Source organism: Neofelis nebulosa, chromosome 1, assembly GCF_028018385.1.
Source record: "Neofelis nebulosa isolate mNeoNeb1 chromosome 1, mNeoNeb1.pri, whole genome shotgun sequence".
Lineage (NCBI taxonomy): Eukaryota > Metazoa > Chordata > Mammalia > Carnivora > Felidae > Neofelis > Neofelis nebulosa.
Window position 1 is genome coordinate 199,114,083 of NC_080782.1, and position 27,338 is coordinate 199,141,420.

The 27,338-nt window shown below is 33.1% G+C and overlaps 1 protein-coding gene across 2 annotated transcripts in view; it reads left to right on the forward strand.

Annotated features, from left to right (window-relative positions):
• Positions 1 to 27,338, forward strand: part of KLHL1 (kelch like family member 1) — a 369,777-nt gene that overhangs the window by 133,780 nt on the left and 208,659 nt on the right. For both annotated transcript variants that reach the window (XM_058683193.1, XM_058683200.1), the window contains exon 3: positions 6,938 to 7,074. In XM_058683193.1, the coding sequence (XP_058539176.1) occupies positions 6,938 to 7,074 (137 nt within the window). The remainder of the gene's footprint in view (positions 1 to 6,937; positions 7,075 to 27,338) is intronic.

The following is a 27,338-nucleotide window of genomic DNA, read 5'->3' on the forward strand; positions in this document are numbered from 1 at the left end:
ATAATAATAATAGGCCTAATGCTAGTTAACATTCACTGTGCTGCTTATGTGCAAGGCCATGTTGGAAGTACTTTGAATATACTAACCCATTTTGTCCTGAAATGGAAAGAAATCTTTATTTCACCCACCTTTTTGTTACAGAATAGAAAATGGAGAAATGGAGAAATTAAGACATTCATCCAAGTTATGCATTTAACAAGACGTAGAAGTAGAAATCAAACCCAGGTAGTTCTGTAGAAACAATATATTAACAACTATCATAATTTACAAAAATAGTTCTAAAAATGGGGCCACTTTAGAAAACACAGAAAATGGGGACAGCCAAAACTAGTTAATGATCTAGGAAGCTGTTGAAGTTAATCCAGGCATGAAATGAGTACTGTATAAATATAGAGAAAGAGATTAACTGAGAAATATTTTGGAGATACGTGTCCTAAGCAAGGTGTCCTGGAAGTAGAGCTGGAGACTGGAATTCAGGTAGGCAGGTTTATTTAAAGAGCATCCTCAGAAGAAAGGGAAAAGGATAGGGCAGAGGAAGGAGCAAATCAAAGATGTAGTCTCAGCTGAAGCCTTGCTTTATCTTTAATTCCCAAGAAGCTCTGGCACATGACTTGCTGCAGAGTTAGTCACACTTTGAGGAAAAATACATTTTACACTCTGCTTCTATTATTCATTGCCATCGGGCCCACCCACAGGTTGAAGGAGGGGTTGTGAGGGTCAGGTGATGAGGTAGGAAGAACTGAACACGTAAAATCCCAGGGAGGCAGCTCCTGTTCCACCAAGTGTGATTCTAGAGATGGGATAGCAGTTAGATGATAATATCACTGGCACTGGAGGGCATAGTTGTGACAGATAAAGGGGGTCTGGGTAGAGCAACCTCAAAGTCCAATACAAAAGAGAATATGGATTTTGTGTCATATTTGATATAGGCAATAAAAGAGGAGATGTAAATAATGACTTTGTAATATATACTCTGAAAGTTCAATATATTGGTGGTATGCCAATCAGTAACAGAGAAATAAAAATGAATACAGAAATCTCACAGGGAATACTCTGAGTTTGGTTTAGAGCATCTGAAAAACTGTGATATCTGGTGGGTGAGCAGTTTCTCTAGGCATTTGAGATGCAAGGCAAGATTTAAAACCAACATAACAGTAATAATAAAGGCTATGCTAGAGGATGATTCTGAAGAGGATGACTCACTTAACAGTCAGTGTTAAGTCAAAAATTTAGAGAAAATTCTGAGGAAAATAAAAAACACCTAGGGCAATGAGAGGGCCAAGAAGGAAGAAGAGAAAGAAGTCAAAGAATCAGAAGTAAGCTGAGATAAGAAAGTCTGTACTGCCTTAGCCAAAAAGGGGATTTAAAGAAGAGGGGGAGGTCAACAATGTTAAACACCACCAATAAATTGAAGTAGGGCTAGACAAGTAATAGATTTGGAAGGAAATAAATTTGTGATGACCTCAATGAAAGATTTTCGAGAATGGCTGCATGCATTTCCGTTTATGTATTTTCTACCCTTGCTTCCCTTGCATTAATAGAAGTTATGTATGTATGTATAAATATATTATTTTCTGTTATGCATTAAATCCCTCTTCCAAAATCGAATTCACATCTCATGTGTCACTAAATCTAAATGCAGTATAAACTTGTTTGCACTTCTCTTACTGAATTAAAGATGTAACATATTTTGTACATTATAGTTGATTGAGAAGATTTCATGTAATTAAAATCGAATTCCACAGGTCACATATTTTCCTCTATATGGATGTGACCCTGTTATAAATAAAGGCTTTCTATGTGTAAGATTAAACCAGTTAACTTTATATTAATATTCTTGTGCTCTAGGAAAGATATACATATCTCTGGTTTATGGCAGTTTATTTTTATAGTATAGACTGTTAAGTTCCTTTGATTTGACAATGATGTATATAATTGGCATGAGATAAATATTTGAAGATATCTGTGTCTTTACTATTTTTTCAGACTTTTAGAATATAAAGAAAAGACATGTTAGTTACTAATGGATCAATTAAATTTATAACAAATTGATAACTAAATATTTTGAACATGTTTCTACCCTAGGCATTAATATTAATAGGATAGTTAAAATCATGGATCCCATAAAGTAGTCTTTAAATGCATAAAGTATATATTAAATGACTGTTTTCACTTAAAAGAAGGAATGTCTTTCATTGTTAAAGTTAGCTTTCACCATGCCTTTCACTTACATAGAAATAAGATATGAACAGATCAAATTAAAAAATAAATAATTTTAAAACTTTCCCCTGATTTAAAAAATGAAAATGTTAAGATCACAATGCCCTGTATTGACGTTTCTTCCTCTCTTTTCCCTGACAAGATTCTTAGAAAGAAAAGTGCATCCAAAGTTCACTGTTGTTCAGCTTACAGATGTAAGCACCACCTTTGGTTCTTTTGACATATCCCACATCACTTTGTAAGCATTTCCTCACTTTCTGAACAAAAAAAGAATGATGTTCCAGAATCCCCTTGTGCTTTCCCTGGTTCAGCACTGTCTGTGGTCAGTTTTTTACCCAAGGGTACACATGTACACACACATCTCTTAATTTGCATACACCTGTACACACATATGCACACAGTATTTCTATTTTTTTTATTAAGAACTATAAATTTACAATGATATATCCAATTTCAATCCAGCATCATAGGATTTATTTTTCTCTTCTGCATTTCTGTATTTTCATCTCCTTTTCCATCAAGGAGTAAACTTTCTCTGATGATCTTCAAGAATGTAGTAATTTCCTCTAATATATTTAAAACAAAAAGAAGTTTCAGCATTTCTAATTTAAACAACTTTGAAAATCATACCTCTTAAGCACAATGCATTTTTTTACAGTTTTATATTTCTTTGGAAACAGAATATTTTGTCAAAATTTGTGCTCAATATTTTTTAAATTTATATTTCTATTTTGGATTTTACAGCATGTGAAAAATATTCACTCCCATTAAAATGCAAATAAATCACCAGAAAATTTTGAGAGAGGGCATGTGAGTTGGGGAGGGGCAGAGAGAGAGAGAGAATCTCAAGCAGGCTCCACACACTATCAGTGCAGAGAGTGATGTGGGGCTTGAATCATGAACCATCAGATCATGACTTGAGCTGAAACCAACATTTGGATGCTTAACTGACTGAGCTACCCAGGCACCCTGCAGACAACTTTTAAAATTTGTCAAGAGGCCCATTCACTGCTCCAGGATGCTCAGAAAACCATAATCAGAGTAAGTACCAAGTAACCACATCGAGGCATATCATAGCAGTCAAACTGTTAAAATCCTAAGATAAAGAGGGGGAAGAAAGTAAAAACAATTAGAGATAAAGGACATAGTACATCAGGAAAACAATTATAAGAATGAAAGCTGATTTTCTATTATAAACATTAGACCCTGTATTAACAGATTATTATTTTTCTAGCCCCAAATGCTAGAATTCTATATCAAATGAAAAAACTTTTGTATGATATTCTTTTTTTCAAGTTTATTTATTTACTTTGAGAGAATGAGAAAGAACGAGTGGAAGAAGGACACAGAGAGAAGGAGAGACAGAGAATCCCAAAGCAGACTCCACACTCCCAGCACAGAGCTCAATGCAAGGTTCTATCCCATGAACTGTGAGATCATGACGTGGCTGAAACCAAGGGTCGGACTCTTAACTGACTGAGCAATCCAGGTTCCCCAAGATATTTTCAATACACCAAAATAAAGACCTTTTTTGATTAATGAAAACTGATAGAATTTATTATTATCAGACCTGCAGTACAATAAATACTAAAGAAAGTTCTTCCAGTTAAAGGGTATTGATACCAGATGGAAGTCTACTTCTTCAGAAATGAATAGAGCCCAGAAAAGAGAAAGAAAGGGATAAATATAAAATATTTTTTTATTTACCTTCGCATATACATTCTTCTTTAAAAAAATTCTTGGTGTGACTGAGTGACTCAATTGGAAAAGCATTGGAATCAATTTCTGTTCAGGTAATGATCTCTGGGTGTGAGATGGAGCCCCAAGTCAGGCTCTGCTCTTGGCAAGGAGCCTGCTTAATTCCCTCTCTCCCTCTTTCTCTGCCCCTCACCCTGCTCACGTGTGTGTGTGTGTGTGTGTGTGTGTGTGTGTGTGCAGGAGCTCTCTCTCTCTCTCTGTCTCTCTCAAAATGTAAATAAATAAACAAACGCATGAATAAATAAATAAATAAATAAATAAATTTATTTATTTATTTTTGATTGCCCAGGATTGGGTAAGTAGAATTATGCTGTTGTAAGGCTTTTACAATATTCATAAAGTAGTATCATTTTATTTGATGATACTATTATTAGTTAAAAATCAAAATTTCAATCTCTAGACTGAGTCAGCCAACTTCTGTTCAGGGGCCAAATCTGGTGTACAGATTCTTTTGAATGGATCATGAGCTAAAATTCATTCTTGTATTTTAATGAAATGAACATTTTTGAAAAGGGAAATATATTTATATATGCACATATATATATATGTGTGTGTGTGTATATATATATATATATATATATATATATATATGTGTGTGTGTGTATATCCCAATGCCTAAAATACTTGATATCTGACTCTTTACAGAAAAAATAAATTCTGATACCTACTCAAGAAAAACCATTTTTAAAAAAATACATACTTGTATACACAACAAAAAGATCCAATTAAAATATTAATGAATGAATTTTTTTAAAAAAGCATCAAAAAGATTAACCCAAATGAACAAATACATTAAAATATATACTTTTTAAACTTTTAATATTACTTTTTAAAGTTCATTTATTTATTTTGAGAGAGGGAGAGAGAGTGAGAGGGGAAGGAGCAGAGAGAGAAGGAAAGAAGAAGAATCCCAAGCAGGCTCTGCACTAGCAGCAGTCATGTGGAGCTTGAACTCATGAATCCTGAGATCATGACCTGAGCCTAAACCAAGAGCTTAACTAACTGAGCCACCCAGGCATCCTAAAGCCAAGCATAATTTTTTTACATGTTAATATACATTATTAATCTGAGAATCTAGATAAGATGGGTAAATTTTTAAAAATGTTCAATGCAAAAGTTGATGTTGAAGAAATAGAGCACAAAAATAAGCCATGCCGCTTATTAAATAATTGAAATGAGATCATGTCACCATTTCTCAAAATAGTCAAACCAAGAAATTTTTAGGGTAAGTTCTAGAACATCTTAAAACAAAAATTAATTGCTTTCTTCTATAAATCATTATATAATATTTAAAAGACTTGAAGATGCCACCTCATTTTATGAGGTTATATAATATTAATTCAAAAATCAGATAAGAAAATACCACAAAATAAAATTTTATAGGTTAATTTTTCTTGTGACTATAAATAAAAAACCCTAAAGATAATTGTGATTAAGATAAAAGGAGCTTTATGAATTTTAACACCCATATAAATTACAAAAGTGGCTAGCAAAGCTAGAAATTAAAGGGGTCTTTCTGATGTGATAAAAATTATATACCAATCCATTCAACAACTATCTCACTAAAAGGAGAATCTTTAGATGTGTTCCTTTTAGGATAGAGAAATACACAAATTTTCTCCCCTGGCAGAGTGTATGTTCAACACACCACTGGAGCACTGGAGGTCCTGGAGGACGTTTTAAGAAAAGCAAAAGAAAAAGTGTTATAGAAAATAAACAAGAATGGGTCAAAATGAGATTATTCACAGGTGTTATAATCATCTACCTAGAAAAAAAAAAAGTGGCAGAGTCAAAAGAACTAGTAAGATAATTCAGTAAATGTGCCAGATAAAAGATGGATTTATGACAATTTCAACTAATGGATTTTAAACCAACAAAAACCAACAAATAATTGAATTTGTCTTAAGTTATGACACATAAGGCCAACAAAACTATAAAGTATGAAGAAAGCAACCAAGAATATACAAGACAATTTTAGGGAAAATTTTAAAATCTGAATAGAAAGCAGACAAGATATCCTGACTACGTGGAGAGATATTTTATACTTTTGTGTTGGATAACTTTAAATTATAAATATGCCAGTGATCCCCATAAATAAAATCAGAAATTCAGTGCATTTTTTTAAGTTTATTTATTTATTTTGAGAGAGAGACAGCATGAATGGGGGAGGGGCAGAGAGAGGGAGAAAGGAAATCCCAAACAGGCTCTGCGCTGCCAGGACAGAGCCTGACGTTGGGCCCAAACCCACGAAACCATGAGATCATGACCTGAGTTGAAACCAAGTAGGTCACTCAACCAACTAAGCCACCCAGGTGCCCCCAGTGCATTTTTAATTAAAATTCCATTTAACTTATTTGAAAAGCTTAACAAAATTCCATTAAACTTTACATGAAGAATAAAACTTCACTAATAGTTAAATAAAAATAAAGACAGAGGATTTTCCTCATTTGGTTATAAAGGCATATTTAGAATCATAGTATTAAAAAGAATACTATATTACCACAAGAACAGGCAAATAAGCAAAAAACAATAGAAATCTCTGACACAGATAACTACACATTCAGGACTCAAATTTTTAATATACATGGCACCATTAATTCAGTAAGGGCAAATCAAAGTCTTTAGTAGATAGCATGGTAAAAAGTAGGTGAGTATGTAGAAAGAAATAAAATTGGATTCCTATCTAAAAGGGTCAAAGAACTAAATGTGAGAAAGAAAAAAAAATGGCTTAAAATGATGGACGAAAATGTAGGAGAATGTTCTGTGACCAAAGGTGGAACAAAAGATCCTAATTTAGTTTTGAAAAGTACAATCTGTAAGGCAGTAAATAGATTGATGATACAGAGATACATAGATGTTATATAGGTAGATAAATAGAGTCTGTACTGCATTCTTATTAGTACTTAGCATTTTGCTGCTTTACATTTGTGACCTAAATTAGATCCTATGACTCTTTCAGGCTTGTCCTGAGCTCAGTCTCCGACTATTTTGCTGCCATGTTTACAAGTGATGTTTGTGAAGCCAAGCAAGAGGAGATCAAGATGGAAGGCATAGACCCCAATGCCCTCTGGGACCTTGTCCAGTTTGCATATACAGGTACAGTGAAAAGAATTATAGCTTTATGTTGCTGTCTTGTGAGTTTTAGAATTTTGGTATAGGACTTAAAGCTTAAAAATGTGCTTAGTTTGTATTTTTTATTTTTTTCAGTTGAAAGATTATCTAACAGAAAAATCAGACTACTTGTTCATTTGTCGTGAAATCAAAAATGTATATATGTATACATATATCCTATTCCCTTCCACAAAGGATTTAATAAGTTTATAAAAATAGTCAATGGATGAGCTGGGGAGAGGTTATTAATTCTCAAATAAAAATTTGTTGGTATCCATACTTAGAGCATTAGGCAAGGAAATAGATTCTCATTTGTTTTCCTTTTGGAAAGTATGGGTTGAAAGAACTCTTTTCTCCTTGTAATATTTTATTTTAACATTAAAATCTTCACAGAACATTTAATGTGGATTTGACAAATGTAGTTGAAAGGGACAATGAAGATATTTAGAGTTATGAAAGTGACTAATTTTTGAAGCATTTTCTTCCTGATCTACTATGTTGATGTTTCCTAATGGCATTTGCACCATGTTATGTTTACCACATTCAGATAAGTTTGCCAATTAGCAAACATTTGATGAATGTTTCAAAGGTGCAAGTATCAGCTGTATCTCTGGAGAATAAACCAATGAATCAGCCATGCCTTTGTCTTACAGAAGCTCACAGTCCAAGTGGAGAAGTTAAATGAGGGAATGAATACGGTATAAGGTGATACATTAAAAGAGAGTTGAAGACATAAAACCTGCCTCTCCAGGCATTATCAGGGCTCATATTCATTTAAAACATTTTAATAATTTCCAAGATTAGTGTGGTAAGGGGAGACATTATAATAAAATCTTGGTATAGAAGCAAAGGCAGATAGAATGAATTGATGTAATATTTTTTTTTTTTTTTTTTAGAAATGGCAGGTGGTTCATTTTGCCTGAACTCTCAATCCTGGTATTTAATAAGACAAAAAAAGGTAGGCTAGTACCTGATTATCAAATCAGAGGACCCCAGTGTAAGGAGCTGTGTTTTTGTAGTATTTCGGGTTACAGGGAAAGTAAGATGACTTGGTGAAGATCGGCCACTAGAACAAAAAGTCTATAAAACTATTGGGAATCTGTGTTCCTGGAGGATTTGGCTTCTCATCCAGAGGAGTTTGCTAATATAACAATCAGTAAATGAAGCCTTTTTGAAAAAGAAAAATGCTTCTGCTCTGGGTACTGTATCTCAAAGTAGCAATGTGATGGACAGATATGGACATTTCCCAACCTCAGTTATTTTTAAATTCTATTATGTCAAAGTAAATATTACACTGGGCAAAGTTAAAGGAGTCAACAAGGCTGTTGCAATAGGGAAGAGAGGCAGAATTCAGTATTTAAGGGGAAGGAGAGAACATTTTTAAATGCTAGAATGAGAGAGAACACAGGCCATCTACGGTTGCAGATGTAAAAGTAAACTTTTCCTTTGTGATATGATGTAATTTTAAAACTTAGAGCAAGGCACTCACTCAAAGTACGCTTCTACTCTCCCACAAAGAACTGAGAAATAAGGATGCTATCATCCTTGAAGTTGGCATTTCAAACAGAATGCTTCCGGATCCTTGAGAGCATGATTCCTGGCTTGTAAAACTGGCAAAAAGGCTTTTCAAATTATTAACATCTCAAAGGAATAGAGAAAGAATTTATAATTGCAAGTTTTCTGGAGTAAATTCTCTAAGGAAAGGGAGACCAAAGGCCTAAAGTTTAGAAAGGAGCCTGTTTATATCCTCGTCAAGCTGAAGGGCCATTAAGACCATCTTAATTGTTTTCAATCTGCTTATAGCCTGAAATAGTAGCAGAAAGGATCTTTGGCCTCTCAGCCAAGAGATGGCAAACATAACCACATTAGGGTTTCCTTGAAAGAGAAGAATCATGAAGCTTCCATTTTAGGGATCTTTCTAGCAACAGAAAAGCATAAATCCAATCCTTACAGCCTCTATGGCCTGGCAACCTTACATTTCTCTTGTTCAAAACTGGGTCAAAAGACACTCATCATCATGCAGCACAAAGTTGGAAGGTGTTTCAAAGCTCCCTGCTGAATGTAATGACCCAGATTTTGCTCTGCTTTATAGAGGACAGACAGGATACAAAGTGGCCTTTCACGTGCCACTGTCACTTTGGTTTTTTCTCCAACATCCATGCTCACTGGTAGTTCATAAATTTCTAATTGTTAGTTTATAGAAATGTTAGATGAGCAAATGATTTACAAGCTGATATTGGGAGAATTTTAGGCATAACATAAAATACTTTGTCTTTTGTTATATCAATCTATCTACCTATCTATCTATAATAGATATATAACAAAATATAATAATAGGAGAGATCAAGTGAGCAAATGACAGGAAGGGAATAATAGAAGGTACCTGTCTATGTGTCCACTTACGTAGTGTGCTAGCTGGTCTCTGAGAGTTTTCTTGATAGGAGGATAAAAATAAATGCCTCATCGAAGAGGGAAAAAATGAATAAGCAGTAAAGATATTGGGCAGCTATTTGGTAATGTTTTCTTAAATTGAGGTTTGAGAGGCTTTGGAGAAATTAAGGAGGATCCACTATGTCAAGAACTGATAGCTAACTATTAGCTGTAGAAATAAAGTATTCAATACAGGTACATAAGATCGCTTTAAAATGATTTAAACAGATAAAAATTTCCATGAGATCTGGAAATTCTGTAAGGTTTGAAAGAACCCTATGTGCTTAATTTATTTCATTAGCTTAGATATTAAGGAAAAGAATGAAAGGATGACATAGCTTGAAATAGACTTTTAACTAAGATAAACTTCAATGATTATAGGGTTTAATAATCTTTGATTCAAAGAATGAGAAATTATCCCTTAAGGAATTTCAGGTAGTAAAATTTGTACATAGTAAGACGTGGGAGACACCCTCCCTGTCTACCCCTCTTTTCTCCTACTGTAACAAATTAGAATAAGAAGAAATGAGACCAGGGGCATGGTAGAGATTCAGTAAGAACTAAGGCAGTATTTTTCTGGTTACTAGGGACAGTGACTTGGGTACCCAGGGTGAATGCAGTGATGGTAATAGCTCAAAAGGAGTATGAATATTTTTAAAGGAACAATATATAATAATAAAAAGGTTGGGGCGCCTGGGTGGCGCAGTCGGTTAAGTGGCCGACTTCAGCCAGGTCACGATCTCGCGTCTGTGAGTTCGAGCCCCGCGTCGGGCTCTGTGCTGACAGCTCGGAGCCTGGAGCCTGTTTCCAATTCTGTGTCTCCCTCTCTCTCTGCCCCTCCCCTGTTCATGCTCTGTGTCTCTCTGTCCCAAAAATAAATAAAAAACATTGAAAAAAAATTAAAAAAAATAATAATAATAAAAAGGTTAATACTAACAATATGTAAGATAGGATAAAGAAAATCAAAAAGGTCTTTGTGTTTACAAAATTGTACATGTTTAGAAGTCTGAAGGATTAAGATACAGTGATAAAAACAATGTCTATTACAGTATCAAAATAAGCTTTACTTAAAAGGCACCATTAGGTCAATTTTTTTTCACACATTTTCATAGCTCAAGAATAAAAAGGAAATGAAAATTTACACTGGTGTTAGAAATAATTGTATATCTAATATGTGGTTCATATCAGTTTCCAAAATTCTTAATTGGGTGTTTAAAGTGTTTCAAAATTTCTTCTTTTTAAAGCTTTTCATTGGATTTTCTTTATGGCTTTAAGCAAGAAATCTGAGTATGATCTTAGCTCTTCAGAGAACAAAGGCCCATTTAAGCAACAGTGTATATTATAAAATGGTGCCCTTTAACAATTCTGCCTTACATTTAAAGTTTGAATTCTTAGTTGCAATCCAAAGGATATATAATTATAAGATTGCATATCAGGCTTTTAAAATCAAACTAAAATTCAGCTAATAATATGTAAGCACAATGCATGAATCAGGTCACACTAGGGTCCAGAAGACAAAATATAAATGTAGACTGGATGCAAAAGCAAAAGTGAACTACTGGGACCTCATCAAGCTAGAATGCATTATGCCAAGTGAAATAAGTCAGAGAAAGACAAATACCATATGATTTCACTCATATGTGCTACTTAAGAAACAAAAATGATGAACATAGAGGGACAAAAAAAAATAGAGAGAGGGAAACAAACCATAAGACACTCAAGTATAGAGTTTGAGTTTAGGGTTTAAAATAACCTTTGTTGTCTTCGTTTCGTCTAAACATACTTTTGATATACACAGTCTAATATTTCTTCATTAGAGACGGGTATAAAGCAAATTTTGAAGACTATTATATTGATTGTATATATAAATAAAAATATATATTGATATGTGTACACACACATATTTCAGTTCTAGCCAAAAATTGATGATCACGTTGTGAAAATGAAAGAGGAAATGTAACATATTTGAAAAGAATGCTCTGGAGTTCACTGTGTTTTAAAGTTGCTTTCAGGTTGATAGAAATTTCCTTCTGGTTTATCCTTTACATAGTCCCTACTATCTGGACATACTTGAAAATATACTGTGTTCATTGATGCGTAAGGAAATAGAGTTCTAACAAATGTGAGAGATGGGATTGCAGGGTTACTAGCTAAGTGTGTCAGGTCCTGTAGAGAACTGATAAGGACACGGTTTAAATAAAGGAAGCTGTCCATCTAGCAGTGGTGTTAAGAAGAGAGGTAGGAAATTAAACTGCCAAATGGCAAGCCTTTCATCATACTGAAGAGTTAACTTCCTTATAAAAAATTAAAAAAAAAAAAGGTTTGTGTGCCACTGAAGTTAATTAATGTCTTAGTACATGCTAACAAATGTTAAAATGACTTCTGCTTACTTCAAAACATTTGAACGAAATAAATATACACACACAGGAGCTGAGATGTTTAATGTTCTGTTTTAATATTAAAAAAGTATACATCAATATAGTCAGCTTGGACTGAATATTCTAAACTCCCTTCAGAGTTTTTTGTTGTAATTAAAAGTAAATTATCGTTGCATTTTTATTACTGGTTTAATTCAAGTGGCATGAATTATGCAAGCACATTAGCAGAATATTAGTCTTAAAGTAAGAACTTTTACTACATGGAAAATTTCTTTCCTCAATTTAATAAATTGAACCTTTAAAGACTGGCTTTATCTATTATTATTACCAATCAATTACAATTTTGAATTAATAATTTCCATAGGGTGCTGAAATAACCTATATATCCATTAAGAAAAAAAGGAAAAATTATAAAAATAAAAATAAATCAGTTGTATATTGCCATCTTACTTCTCCCTTTTCATTAACCCAAGAACCCGTGTGTGTGTGTGTGTGTGTGTGTGTGTGTGTGTGTGTGTAACAATGAATAATATAAACTAATTTAGGGAAAATTTTTGTATTAAAATAAATAATGAAAATTATGTACACTTTCTGAATATTTCACAATGTTCTGTTATTGTTATTACTGAACTGCATCCTGGCTTCATGCTATGGGATTTCATAGACAGATTGAAAAAGAAATTGCTTTGTGAAACTTAATATTTACTAGAGATAGAGGAAAGGTTATGTCTCTTCTGCCCTGTAACTCACATTTGCTTTCTGGGTCTCCAAGTAAGGAAAATCTCTCAGGTCTCATCTTATAATCAACTTTGCCTTCTTAAAAAAACCTTCTTGGATTTTATGTTATTGTTGCTCACAATCTTATAATTTTTTTAGATTTTCCTTTTCATACTAGATATTGTACAGGAAAATTGTTTACATGTCCTTTGGATCTTACATTATGCTTTGGATGCTAGGAAGGCAGAAAATGAATCATATGCCACTATAGCATGCATGAAGAGTACATGCTATGTATTTTTTGTGCATTAATCTTATATTTGACTATATTTTCTCAGGATTATTTAACCATCACTCTAATCTCAAAATATCTGTACACTTGATTCTGTTAACATTTGAGCGGTATCATGTAGAATTTAACATCAGAAATATGTGGGGTTTTCTTTGGACTTCCAAGACTAATATTCAACCAGAACTCACTGAGATGTTGCAGCCCAGTGGTCATTTGAATTGTTGGGCATTTATTCTAATTGGCAGGTACTTATTTCTTATTACACAAGTATTTTTATTATACCCCTTGGGCTCCCCCATTTCATACCTAGAGAAATCAAATTACTTAGATTTATAGTCTTAATATTAGTCAACTATAGGAAAGGAAAAATAATAATTTCTAAGTAAGAGGATTGTTTTAAAGAGTAATTAAATAAAATTAAATGAGGTTAACATAATTCTTAGCATATTGTCAGTGCTCAATTATGATTATTCATAAAAGGTATTTTTATTAGTTTCATCAAATCCTTTGTGCAATCCATTATAAAAAGTGAAGCTGGAGGGGTGTCTGGGTTGGTCAGTCGGTTAAGTGTCCAATTTTGGCTCAGGTCATGATCTCATGGCCCCTCCTTGGCTCTGCACTGACAGTTCAGAGCCTGGAGCCTCCTTCGGATTCCATGTTTCGCTCTCTCTCTCTGCCCCTCCCTTCCTTGTGCTCTCTCTCAAAAACAAATAAATTTTTTTTTAAATGAAGCTGAAGACAGAACTGTGGAGGGAGTAATCATTTTGTCAACATTTATTAATTTTGAATCTGATTTATTATATGCTTTAGTATTATAATATGAATTCTAATTCATACGTATGATTTTATATACATTTTTAGTGCTACATTTTTTTAGGTCACCTACTTGTAATTTTGCTGCCTTATATATTTTAATTATGTTTTTATCACATATTGCATTCATTATTTTAGCATATTTTATCCCATTCCACACAGTCAAATCTTACTGTCAGATACAAAAATGAAAATATCTTATTAGAGACAGATCCACATAATTACATGGATGTGAAAGCATGGTCTAGTTTTCCCAATGACATTTCAATGTGCTTTCTGCTAGATCTAAAGTTATTCAACCTTCTGACTGATAAATATGAGAGAGGGGCTGCTTATATGTACTTATGTTATTGCCACCTTCCATTTTCCAAGTATGAACTGCCATCAAACAAAATTTTTTCTTACAGTTAATTTCGTTTTACACAAAATCATGAATAACCTGAGGAAAGTTTATTGATGCTACAAATGGAGAACCATTTATGATTGATAATAGCACCATTTAAAATATCATCCTCAAGCTTGGACATTCACAATTTCAAAACTGCAAATTTAAGTCTAATTTTGTTTTTTTTTATTTTTATGTAAATAAGAAGAATTATAGGAACCACTACCTGTTTAACATTTAACATTTTCAGGATGTTTTACACACATCTCTGTCCTTCTCATGACATTCAGTTTTGTCGTGCAGTTGGGAAAATATAGCACCAACTTCACATATGTTTCTCAACAATACACATCTTTTCGAATATTACTTTAGTTGTGTTTTGACTATTTCTCAATGCTCTGCACTTAAAATTTGATAGAGTTGATTCTTTGCACAGATACTATTGTGGTGTAAAAAAACCAACTGAAAACAATAAACAAACAAAAACAAGCAAATAAAACAACTCCAGTCACTGTCTCCTTCTGAAGTCTTCCAGAAATTACCATTTTGTCTGGTTTACCACTTTCATTCAGGAGAGATTTTTCCTTCATGTTGGAGACAGGAAATTTTATGATGAGAACTCTAAGCACTTTAATTTTAAATGCTTTGTCTACCTCAGATAACGGGTGGTGTTACCACACAGGGGAAACATTTCAGCCAGAAGTGGATGGTATGCTCATCATAATAAAGGAATACCTTGATTCCTGACTCCTTTAGACTGCACTTGAGCTTCATTAGGCACATCATAGCACATACATTCCTCCACCAGAGAAAATATTCCACTAAATGGCATTCATGCAAGTCTGATATCTATTTCCCACCCCATCTTTCTTCTTCTCTGAAGAAATATTTAGGGGAGTGGGAGGGAAGCATTAAGGGGGGAGCATAGTGCAGAATAAAATATCAATAAAGAAAATATGGACTAGTAATGGCAGAATTCTCTTGTGAGAATTATAAAAATTACTTTGTTTAATATACGACATTTTCATTTCTGATACATCCGTGTCTGCAAAATGTAAACAATACTTAGAAATATATGTCATTAATAATTTTTATGTGTTTTCTTGGACTACATGCTATAATTTCTGATAAAGGGGAATTTTTACTATAATAGGACATTTAACCATTTTTTGACAAATTATTATTTTATTTATCAAGTTAAGTTACAGAAAATATATTCAGGACCTCAAGTAAAAACCTCATTTTTGTGTGCATTTAATTTGAATTTGCCATGTCACAAAATGGCTTAAAATGACTTCAAAGTAAAATACATAAGAGAGAGAAATAAGGTATCAATAATGTATAGGGTAGTGTTTTGACATGTATTGGAGAGTTAACTGTACATTCATATGATAACATATCGTTTGTTACTATTGTAACTATAGTTACATAGTTACTTTGTAACTATTTTGAGGCTAAGAAATATTGATTATGATTATGGATTGTTATATGTGAAAATTTCAAGAAAAATATGAATACTTACAGTCAGAAAATGAAAGTCGTAAAGCTCTGAAATGATCTATAATGATAGCAGTAAAGGACTAAAATAACATATTAAGCGTATTTTGAGAGCCAAGATAGTGTTCCAAAGAAAGTTATCTGTTAACAAATAAACAAACAAACAAACAAAAAAAAAAACATCTGGCAACTCAGAAGCCATGGAGTACAGAGGCAGTGGGCGTATGGCTGCCTTCACGGGTAGAACTCTCAATCTGGGGAGATTGCCAGGTAATAAAATGTCAAAACTGCAGCCTTTTTTATTTCCACATCACAACCATCCAACTTAGTGCATAAAATCTTTCAGCATCCCAAGATGGAGCAACTTTGTAGATAACTTAAATTGAGCCTAGTTCTATGAGCACGTACTTCTATGCAATGTTGCTGTAAAATCTGTCCAGTGACAAGTTATATTTTCTTATAGTTATCCCTTTCAATCTCCCGTCTATTTTTCTGACTGAAGTAGAACAATAAAGGAAGAACAAATATAAAAAGTCATTTACAGAAGGCACAAGACTATAATTTTAGTCTTAATATCATGCCTAAGTATCTATGATGTGTAAGGCATTGAAATTCAAGTAAAAAAGACCTGAAAAGAGCATCCAAATTCAAATCCACACCACCTTTGGTATGATTTGCACCATAAGAGTCTTAAGTTTCTGTTGTATTCATAGAAATTACACACCAGTTTGTTTTAACTTCTCAGTCACCAAGGCAAAGAAAGGAGCATAATCAGTTATATTATAAAATAAAAACAAATATTTTACTCAATATAAACACAGGTTTCTAATATTGAAGACTGAGGAGCATATCCTTGGATATCTGAATATTTGTAAAACACTATATGATGTACTTCAGACATCTTCACTAATTTGCTAAAAGTGGATATAATAATGAATTATGGAGCTATTTCTTCTGTTGGCTGATTCAGGTTCAAATGATGTTGCCCAGACACACAAATTACTAATAATTTCATGTATCAAACAATAAAATATTAAAACTCAGGGATCAAACTCAGTTGGATTATGGGTACATTTAATTTAAAGAGATTGGTATTACTGATGCTGAACTCAAAATTATATGTTCCACCTGAAGGTACCCTCAAGTATTTAATTTTAGAAGAGCCAAATGAGTATATTTGGGGTATGTTTGATACACCAGTAGACAAATTATGTTACTTCCAGTACAAGTTTAGATAACTTGTACAACTATGAGTTGACCCTTTTTATTTTTCATTTTTCTCACAACCAAAATTTCCTTAAGTATTGAGTGACAGCCTCAGTTGGATTAAATCCTACAGCAAGTACTAGAAGTAGAAAAAAAAATCTATGTAGTTGATTAAAGACAGAGTTATAAGCTATGATATACTAAAAATTAAGGAGTATATTCTCTGGTTAAAATCAAGTAAGCTAAACACCTGTGTATGAATGTGGGTCAAAGGTATGTTCAGAAAAAGTGAAGGTATTTCTCAGTAAATAATTCCTTGTTCTTTCCAAATCATAGATATTTGAGAATATTGGATTTAAAACAACTTAGGTAAATGAGAACTACTGATTTTTTTTAGTTCCGATACCCATTGGACTATTTAATTTCTTATGACTAGAATACAGGAAAGACATTGTTTATTGATTAATAAGCTCTAAGATTATAGAATATTCTAGGCATAGCTTGTCATTCTGTCTTATAAAACTGGTTTGCTATAAGTTTTTAGAGAAAAACCAAGATTTTCTTCCAGACGAAAGGTGAGAGGGAGACCAGGGAGCCAGTAATTGGAGCATATTAGAATAAGGAATAAATAATTTGATGGTAGCAGAAGTCTAAAGTGCAGTAAAAATCAATTGCTTTTGGTAGCTGTTAAAAAGATATGTAAGCCTATTAAAAATAATAAAATGATACAAACCAACATTCTCTTAACTCTCCTGCTTTTTTTTGAAACACTCAAAAAATCTTAGGAATTTGATGATATAGATTATTAAGTAAGTAAATAAATAACCAAGAATATACAAACCTCTCATGTAGAATTCCACATCATTTATGTAATTAATATGCCATCAAGGAAATAGAGCACAACTCCCCATTCTTTAAGTGTGACCATTCATAAGGACCTCCTTCCAGAAAGCACAATAGAGAAAAGGAGATCCAAGAGTAATTTTATAGTGGAGAAACCTGACAAACACTACTTCTGTTGTTGGGCGACCCAATTGGATGGAGACCAGCAGTTCGGGTGGTGAAAAAAATCACCTAAGCAGAATAAAGGAGATAGAAGCACACTGCAAGGGAGCAGGGGGCAGGACAGCAAAGGAGAGACTGTCTGCCAGGAGGCAGTGGCGACAGCCTGTAGAAAAGTGAGGAAGGTGAGGAGGTATGGAGACATGGATTTTTCCTTTTTTGGTACGTATGTCCAGGTATCAGTAACCCATTGGTCAACGAAGGCTTATGGATATTTTGAGGTAGGTTGTCTGATGGGCCTCTTTGTATTCAGCCCCGGGGGTCACCGTGGGCCCTTTTACTGTATTCAGGTTTCCATTGCTCCAGTTGGTTGCCCAAAAGTGGCCACTATGCCTACTAAGTGATCAAAATTAACATCAATAGTGAGAAGTCATGTTGACAATATGTACCCTTGATATCATGTGATGAGACCAAATCCATATCCCAGTGTAATCATAATTAAATGAATCCCAGTTGAGGCACATTCTACAAAAAGCTTAACCAGAACTCTTCAAAACAGTTATCAAAAACAAGGAAAGTCTGAGAAACTAGTAAATTTAAATATAAATTCTTGTAGAAAACCAGCTTAAGTCCACTGATATATATTTGGAATTCTCAGTCACTTTAACATTTACTTAAGGTGAGGCTATAGATACATGTAGTAAACATTTGGAAGTATTCTATTCAAAAGGTATTCCATTCTTATTCCCCAAGTTGGCTCAAGGGAGAGTGGCTCTAATTCTATCAATCTAGTTCATATAGGGTCAAATCAATTATTGGGGTTTTACCACATTGCTAACTATTGAGGTAAGCATGGTCATGTGATACAATTTTTATTAAGGCAACCTGGAGAAAGACTTCTGGGGAACTTTTAGTAAATATTTCTTCACTGATTAAAGAGAAACATGCACAAAGGAATAGTTTCTCTTCTGATGGGTGTTTTTCTGTCCAATCTGAAGCTTGAAACTATGGCAGCTATGAGGGAAACAACAACATACTTGAGAAGATGGTCATCTTCTGATGATGTGTTGAGCCTTTCAGTTAATCATTTCTGGAGACAACCTTCCTATCCCTTTGTCAAAAGAGATTATAACTATTTCCTTATTAAGAAAATTTCTCAGGGCTTTCTCTTATTACAGTTATAGGCTCCTTAGGTACCCAAAGTTTCATTTAAGTATCAGATATTTTTAAACTGATTTTCTATGGCACCTAAAGTAAAAACATGTATACTTTCCCATTTGGTATATATCTATATATTTTCTATGAAGAAAAATATCATTCACGAGGTAGCTCAATTTGTGTGCATTCAAGCTCAACACTCACTAATATTCCATTTGTGCCTTCTGGCTTTTACAAATGGTCTTTTCATTGGATATATTCCAAGTGGAATAAATAGAATATTTTAGCTCTTTGAAACACACAATGCTTATATCCTCCAAATTTGCATCCAAAGTTACCATAAGTAACCTGAAAAAATTAATCTATAGTCAACCTGTGAAAATTCAAGTTTTTCCTCTCCCCCACCTCTGCCTTTATTTTTCTAGGAAAGGAAGGAGAAATACCTGCTAAAATTTTATCTAAATTATTATGAAGTATAATGCTAGACTCAATATTTGAATTTGGAGTGTTTGGTCTTACAAACAAATATCTTACATATCCTATAGCTCATTACACTGACATAATATCTCTGAATCACTTTTCAAGTATCGATCTGGCAAGGTAAAGATACTAACATGCACACACACACCTATACACACACAGCATTTTATATGCTGGGTTTACATTTATGAGATTATTTTAACAATATGTTGATAAAGTATTTTAAATGATAATTGCATATGTGAAGCTGCCATGACTATAATGTTATCTATATTATAAACTTCAAGAAAAAAAATAACACATAACCCTCAATTTCTCTAAATTACAATATACTATCTTTGTAATTTTGTTAGCAAAGTTTGAATTAAAGCCCTCAGAATACATAGGTACTAAACATCTTTGTTGGCATTTTATTATTCTTTTTAAAAGCTTTAGTGATGAATAATTGACCTACAGGAAACTGCATATATATATATATATATATATATATATATATATATATATATATGATGTACAATTTGATGTTTTGATCTCTGTATATACCCATAGAACCATTACCACAAACAGGGTAATGAATATATCCATCACATGCTTTCTGATCCATCTTGTTGCCCCTCCTCGCCCCATCCTATACTGATGATCTGATTTATGTCACAATAGTTTGGATGTTTACGAATTTTAATTAAGTTGAGTCACAGGGCTTATTTTTTGTCTGATTTCTTTCACTCAGCATAATTATTCTGCACTAAGCCTACTTAACTATGATGTTGCATACATCTATAGTTCTTTCCTTTTTATGAGTAGTATTCCATTGTATAGTGTAGATCTACAATAGTCTCCCCTTGTTTGCAGTTTTGTTTTCAACAGTTTCAGTTACCCAAACAGATGATCCTCCTCCTGACTTGTTGTCAGAGGTCTGTAGGCTTAATAGAAAGCTATTAAGTCACAATGCCTACGTCATTCACCTCCTTCATCTCATCACGGAAGCATTTTATCATCTTCCATCATCATGAAAAGAAAAGAAGGGTGAGTACAGCCCAATAAATTATTTTAAGAGAGAGAGGGACCACATTCACATATCCTTTATTATAGTATACGATTATAACTGTTCTATTATATATTAGTTATTGTTTTTGCTGTGCCTAATTTACACACTAAATTTTATTAGAGCTATGTATGTATAAAGACAAACAGGAAATACTGTTTAAGGTTAAGTACTATCCATGGTTTCAGGCATCCCCTGGAGGTCTTGGAGCACATCCCCCACAGATAAAGCAAAGTACTGTAATACAGTCTGTTCATCTGCTCCCACTTGTTAATGAACATTTCAGTTGTTTCCAGTGTTTGGTTATTACAAAAGAAATCTACTATAAATGTTCATGTACAAGGCTCTATATCAACATAACTATTTTATTTTTCTTGGGTTAATACTTTGGAGTAAAACGACGGAGTCATTTGAGAGGTGAAATTGTCAAACTGTTTTCCAAAATAGATACACCATTTCACACTGCCACCAGTACTGCTAACGCATGCAGGGTGGTATTTCATTGGGCTTTTAGCTTCCATTCTCCTGAACATTAATAATGTTGAGCATTTTTTATCCATGTATCTTCTTTTATGAAACATCTGTTTAGATCGTTTTGCCTATTAATTTTTTTTCTTATTATAAAGTTTGAGAGTTATTTATGTATTCTGGATACAAGTACTTTATCAGATGTAAGATTTTGCAAACATTTTTTCCCAGTCTGTGGTTCATCTTTTTGTTCCTTTAATATTGTCCCTTGCAGTGATTTTTATGAAGTCCAATTTAACAATTTTTTTCTCATGGATTATGCTTTGGATATTTTATCTAAGAAACCTTTAACTTAAGGTTACACAAATTTTCTATCTTATAGAAGATTTAGAGTTTTAGTTTTTTACATTTAGGACTATGAGCAATTTTGAGTAATTTATTTTTCATTAGCCTATAGCATGTTTAATTTTGTGTTTTCTAAGTTAGCATTTCATGCATAACAGTTGCTTGACCCCAAAATTTCCCCTCAAATACAATGTATTAAAACAACAACCGTTTATTTAGTTTATGAATTTGCGGCTTGTCAATTTGGCTGGACTTGGTTGAGAAGTTTTTCTAGTGTTTTGGAACAAAGCTTAATCCTGTATTGGCGCTCAGTTGACTGTCAGCAGCATAACCACCTAACAGAGGGCATCAGATTGATGAAACAGGCTTGCTCAGACTTAATGACATGATGGTGGAAAGGTCTCAAATTCAACAAAGGAAATGTCTTTCAAAGCCTTGCTTGCCTTATGTTTTACACTTTTCCTTTGTCCATGGTATTTCCCATGGCCAACCTCAGAGCTAGTATAGAAGAGTATTACCAAAGGGCAAAGATATAAAGAAAGGAATGACTTATGGACATATTTGCATTTTATCTTACCTGCTCTATCTTATCAGAAAGTCCTCTGCATACTCACTGCCCATAATTTGAACAAAAATGTGTTCCTCTAGGAGGGCATCTAAGTCTGTATTCCAAAACTTGACTCAGGTTCTGACCAACAAGGATGCCAATCTTAGATCATGCTTAACCTCTGCAAATAGTAGTCATGTGTAATGCTAAATGTAATGCTAAATGCTGAAGTTTCTTCATTGAATTAACATTTTGAGTACATTTTATAAATTGTATGGGTTATAATGAAAATACAAGTTTTGCATATGGATATCTGACTGTATCAGCACTATTTGTTCAAAGACTATACTTTTTAAATTAAATTGTCTTATGGCTTTGCAAAAACTAGTTATTTTTTAATGAGTGGTTCTAATTCTGGATTCTATTCTTTTCCATTGTTCTGTATATATTTAGACAAGTACCAATCAGTTTTGATTACTGTAGCTTTGTAAGAAGTCTTAAAATCTGGTAGCATTATTTCTCCTACTTTGTTCTTTTTCAAAATTATTTTGGTTATTCCAGGCCATTGCATTTGCATATGAATTTTTAGAATAAGTTCTCTCATTCCTACAAAAAGTTTGCTGAGATTTTGAATATGATTATAATAAACATATAGTTTAATTTGGGGTGAATTGAAATGTTAACATTGTTCTGTTTTCCAGACAAAAGTCACAGTGTATCTTCAACTTCATCTACACCCAACAAGCCTAATCCTCTTCAATGAGTTCTGACAAAGCATGTGAATTGTTTCCAACCAGAGAGATTTATTAGAGAATCAGTCTTCTGGGTTTTTTGGGGGGACTGATCACATAGGCAGCCTCTGCTTGACATGCACCAAAATTCAAGATTCTCAGAAGGAAAGCAAGTGTTTAGCATAAACCGTATTGTTTATACAGACAGTTTAGGTACAGAGAGCAATTTGTATTAGTTAATGGTAGGAACCCCTTTGAAATGTACATTTTCAGACACCAGTCAAGGTCAAATCTTAACAAGCAGGCCTTTTCAAAAATAGTAGGTCAGGTCTATTGTGTGAATTTTCTCCTCATAAGTGCTGTTGAAAACAATTAGATAAAATTAAAGGAAGTCATTCTCCAAATGTACTGAAGTCATAATAAATGGAATCTATAAAAGCCATGCTACTTTCATTTATCTCTTTTATCTGATTTTCATAGGATCCATCCTAGGAAGCATATATCCATATCTTGGCAATCTTAATGAAAAATTTTAGGTAAAATTCCTCTACAGTTCTTAAATCATAATGATGTTTTAAAGATATATATGTTATAAAAAGCTGTTATGTATATGATCAATTATAAATAATAATATATTTTAATGTATTCATGTTATCTCCTCTATATTTCATATTTTTATTTTAACAAGTAAAAGTACACATTTCTTAAATCATTCAAAATCTATAAAGTACAGGTGTCTATGACCTGTAGAATACTTTATTCTTGTGCTTACTACAATATTCACAAACCTTAAAATATATATCAGTAACTACACTGAAATGATTATCTTAAAATAATTTGAGCTTGTCTGATCCTTCAACTTCAGATAAATATTTTGTTTGACATTATTATTGAATGATATTGTGAAATATAAACACCTCGAAGAACTGTATTGACAAATGTCTCCTCTGCCAAATTGACCTATGATACTCAATGTTCTACTAGTTGATAATATCCAAATAATAGGAACCTTGTAAATTTGTTAAAATCTTGTAAGTTTAAAAATAACTATTTCTAAATTTTGTTATTGATAATGTCCCTATTTTATAATTAAAATTAAACTTTAGGTAGCTAATTCAATTGGAAATTAATATATAATAAAAAGTATTTTAATTTTTCTCCCATACCTTGTTCCTTTCAATTTATTGTTTCCAGTTTATGTGCTTTTTTTTTTCTTTCCTCATCAAATCCCTTGCAACATTTGGAAGCATGTTTTAGATTCCTGTTCTGTCTTATTCTTTCCATGACACTCATAAATAAAACATAAAACTCTTTAACTATTAAACATGTTAAGTTATAGGTGAAATGTCATGTTTGAAAGCAAAGATATCCCTCACCCAACAGATTATTTACTAATTATAAAGGAAAAAAATTCTTTAAAATGAAGAAATCTAACAGACATTGCCTTAAACAAGATACGAAACAACATCATCCATGATGAGACATACGTAATGAACTCCCTATAAGAGGCACTGAAAAGGGTACAATATCACCTATATGATGTCCCTGCCAAAAAAAGATTTCAGCGAGGTTTAATCATGGTGATATCCTATGACTAACACAACTGGGGAAATTCTATATAACAACTAGTCTGGAATTTTCACTATTGTTATAAATGTCATGAATGACAAAATGGCTGGAAAACTAATATAAGTTAAAGGAGACTAAAAGGACATTACAAATAAATATGATGTGTAAGCCCTAATTAGATCTTGAATTTAAAACTAAAATCTATAAAGCATATTATTTGGACATTTGGGGAAATATGCATCATAGTGCATACTAGTAATATTATCAATTTCATATGTGTAAAAATTACATTGTAGGGGCGCCTGGGTGGCTCAGTCGGTTAAGCGTCCGACTTCAGCTCAGGTCATGATCTCACGGTCCGTGGGTTCGAGCCCCGCGTCGGGCTCTGTGCTGACAGCTCAGAGCCTGGAGCCTGTTTCAGATTCTGTGTCTCCCTCTCTCTGACCCTCTCTCTGACCCTCCCCCGTTCATGCTCTCTCTCTGTCTCAAAAATAAATAAACGTTAAAAAAAAAAAAAAAAAATTACATTGTAGTTATGTAGGAGAACACCTTTGTTCTTGGAGACACTGGCTTAAGTATTTAGGGGTGAAGTATAATGGTTGGAATAATCCAGTAATTCAGCAGCTATAGCATAAATACACATACACACATACACACACACACACACGCACACACACACACACACACACACACACACACACACAAACACATGCAGAAAAATATGGCAAAATGTTAACTTTTGGTGAAGCTAGGTAAAGAGTATATGGCTGTTTATTGTACTATTCTTACAAATTACTATAGGTTAAAAAAATCCAGAATAAAAAACTTTGGTTTGGAAAAAGATAAAGGCAGTCTATTTATAAAGATCTTTCTTAATAAATCTTCTGTCCTTGAAAGATGAATTTTTGAAAGTAGACAACTTTTCTAACATGCTAGATGAAAAAAAAAGGAAAAATAAAAAAAAAGTTTTCTGTAGCATCATAAAGTTAGAAAATAAATTCTAGCTAGCAAGAATACACACTTAAATTTCAATTAGATGATAGCATATTAATAATGAAAGGTAGGGTGTCTGGGTTTCCTAGTCAGTTGAGAGTGTCACTCTTTGTTTTGGCTTAAGTCACAATCCCAGGGTCATGGGATCCAGCTGCATGCTCAGTGTGGAATCTGCTTGATATTCTCTCTCTGTCCCTCTCTCCTGCCCATGCACTCTCTCTCTCTCTCTCTCTCAAAAAGAAAAAGAAAATGAAAAAGAAAGAAAGAAAGAAAGAAAGAAAGAAAGAAAAGAAAGAAAGAAAGAAAAAGTTCATCAATTATTTTCTTCATATAAGTTTGTGTTTGAGTTTCAAATTTCATGTAGCCTGTCTTCCAAGTGCACAAATGAATTAAAATATCCCTTTTATATAGGGACTAATAACTATCATTGAATATAAGAGGCTGCAATATAGGTCTTACTGAGGCAAAAAGTAAAAGAACCATATAAATAAAACTTGTTTGGATAATTCAAACCTCAGTCAAATTTAGAACATTCAGAAAGGAAAATAAAACATTATTTTCTCAGAAAGATATCTAAAATTCTCAAAATTTTGCTATTAAATGTAGAACACAGATACTTATTTTTGGGTAATAATAATTAAAACTAAAGGTGGTAAAGTTACATAAAGAAAGAACAGTAGAGGGGCCCCTGGGTGGCTCAGTCAGTTAAGCAGTTAAGTGGCTGACTTCAGCTCAGGTCATGATCTCACAGTTTGTGAGTTCGAGCCCCCCATCAGGCTCTGTGCTGACAGCTCAGAGCCTGGAGCCTGCTTCAAATTCTGCGTCTCCTTCTCTCTCTGACCCTCCCCCACTCACACCCTGTGTCTGTCTCTCTCTCAAAAATGAATAGACATAAAAAATAAATAAAATAAAGACAGAACAGTAGAAATAAAACGAATCCATAATCGAAGAAAAAGAATGACATTATTAAAACTTAGGATTAAAAATTAATGTTTATGAATTAATTAAAAATTCTGTGAAATGAGTGATTCCCATTTGTAGAATTTCTACAATTAAAAGTTATTTAAATTTTTAGTAAGTTAGGGTTAAGCAGGATATTAGATATACCAAATAAGTATCCATGGATTTAAAGGTAGATATAAAAATATTATAAATTTTAATACAAATAATTCTCATGGAGAGAACTTCTACAAGTAAATATGAAATATTTGTAAAGTTTTACATGTCAGGTTTAAATGAAATATTAAATATATTGGGGACATAATCGGTGAATGGAATATATAAAGAAACTACAGATAGGGAGGAGAGAATGATTTGATCAATACAAAGCCCTTGATAATAGTCTCTAAGGGAAAATTGGAGAAGCAAAGGTAAGGAGGAAAAACCACTTCAATAAAAATAGGCAATACTTTTCCAGAACTTTCATATTTAGCAAAGCCGAACATCTCTAAGCAAAATTAATAAAAATAATTCTAAAAAAACTCACGTCCATTACCATTACTCTATATTATGCATTAACGAGACCCACCAAAGTTGATTCTCTGAAATGATTAAACAATCCACTGAAAATATAGGTTAATTTAACAAAATAAGAATGACAGTAAAAATAAGCAATCTATGGCATGAAAAATTTCCAATAATTACAGGCATACACTAATTAAAATAAAATTAAAACTGCAATTTAGAGTAGATTGGGGGCACCTGGGTAGCACAGTCAATTAAGCATCTGACTCTTGATCTCAGCCCAGGTCATGATGTCATGGTTTGTGAGTTTGAGCCCCACATCAGGCTCTGTTCTGATGGTGCAGAGCCTGCTTGGGATTCTCTCTCCTCCTCTCTGGCCCTCCCCAACTTGTGCTCTCTCTCGCTTTCAAAATAAATAAAATAAACTCAAAAAAATTTTTAAAATTTAGAGTAGATTAGACTGCAAGGATCAATAAAACCAATAAACCAATAAAATTATATACAGTTGAGTACTTGGGTTTATTGAGTATTATTAGCTTAAATATTGAGTTATTATTTGAAAATAATAGTTTTTGGTATAGACTCAGGCACACAGGCTCCTTACACCATGTGCATCGTCCATCCACCAAGGTTTTATGCCATCTTTACTTTGCTGGTAGAAGAGAAAGAGACCATGGATGGAGCACAATCAAGTCATAAATACCTTGGTGTGGTAGTAACCAACATCCC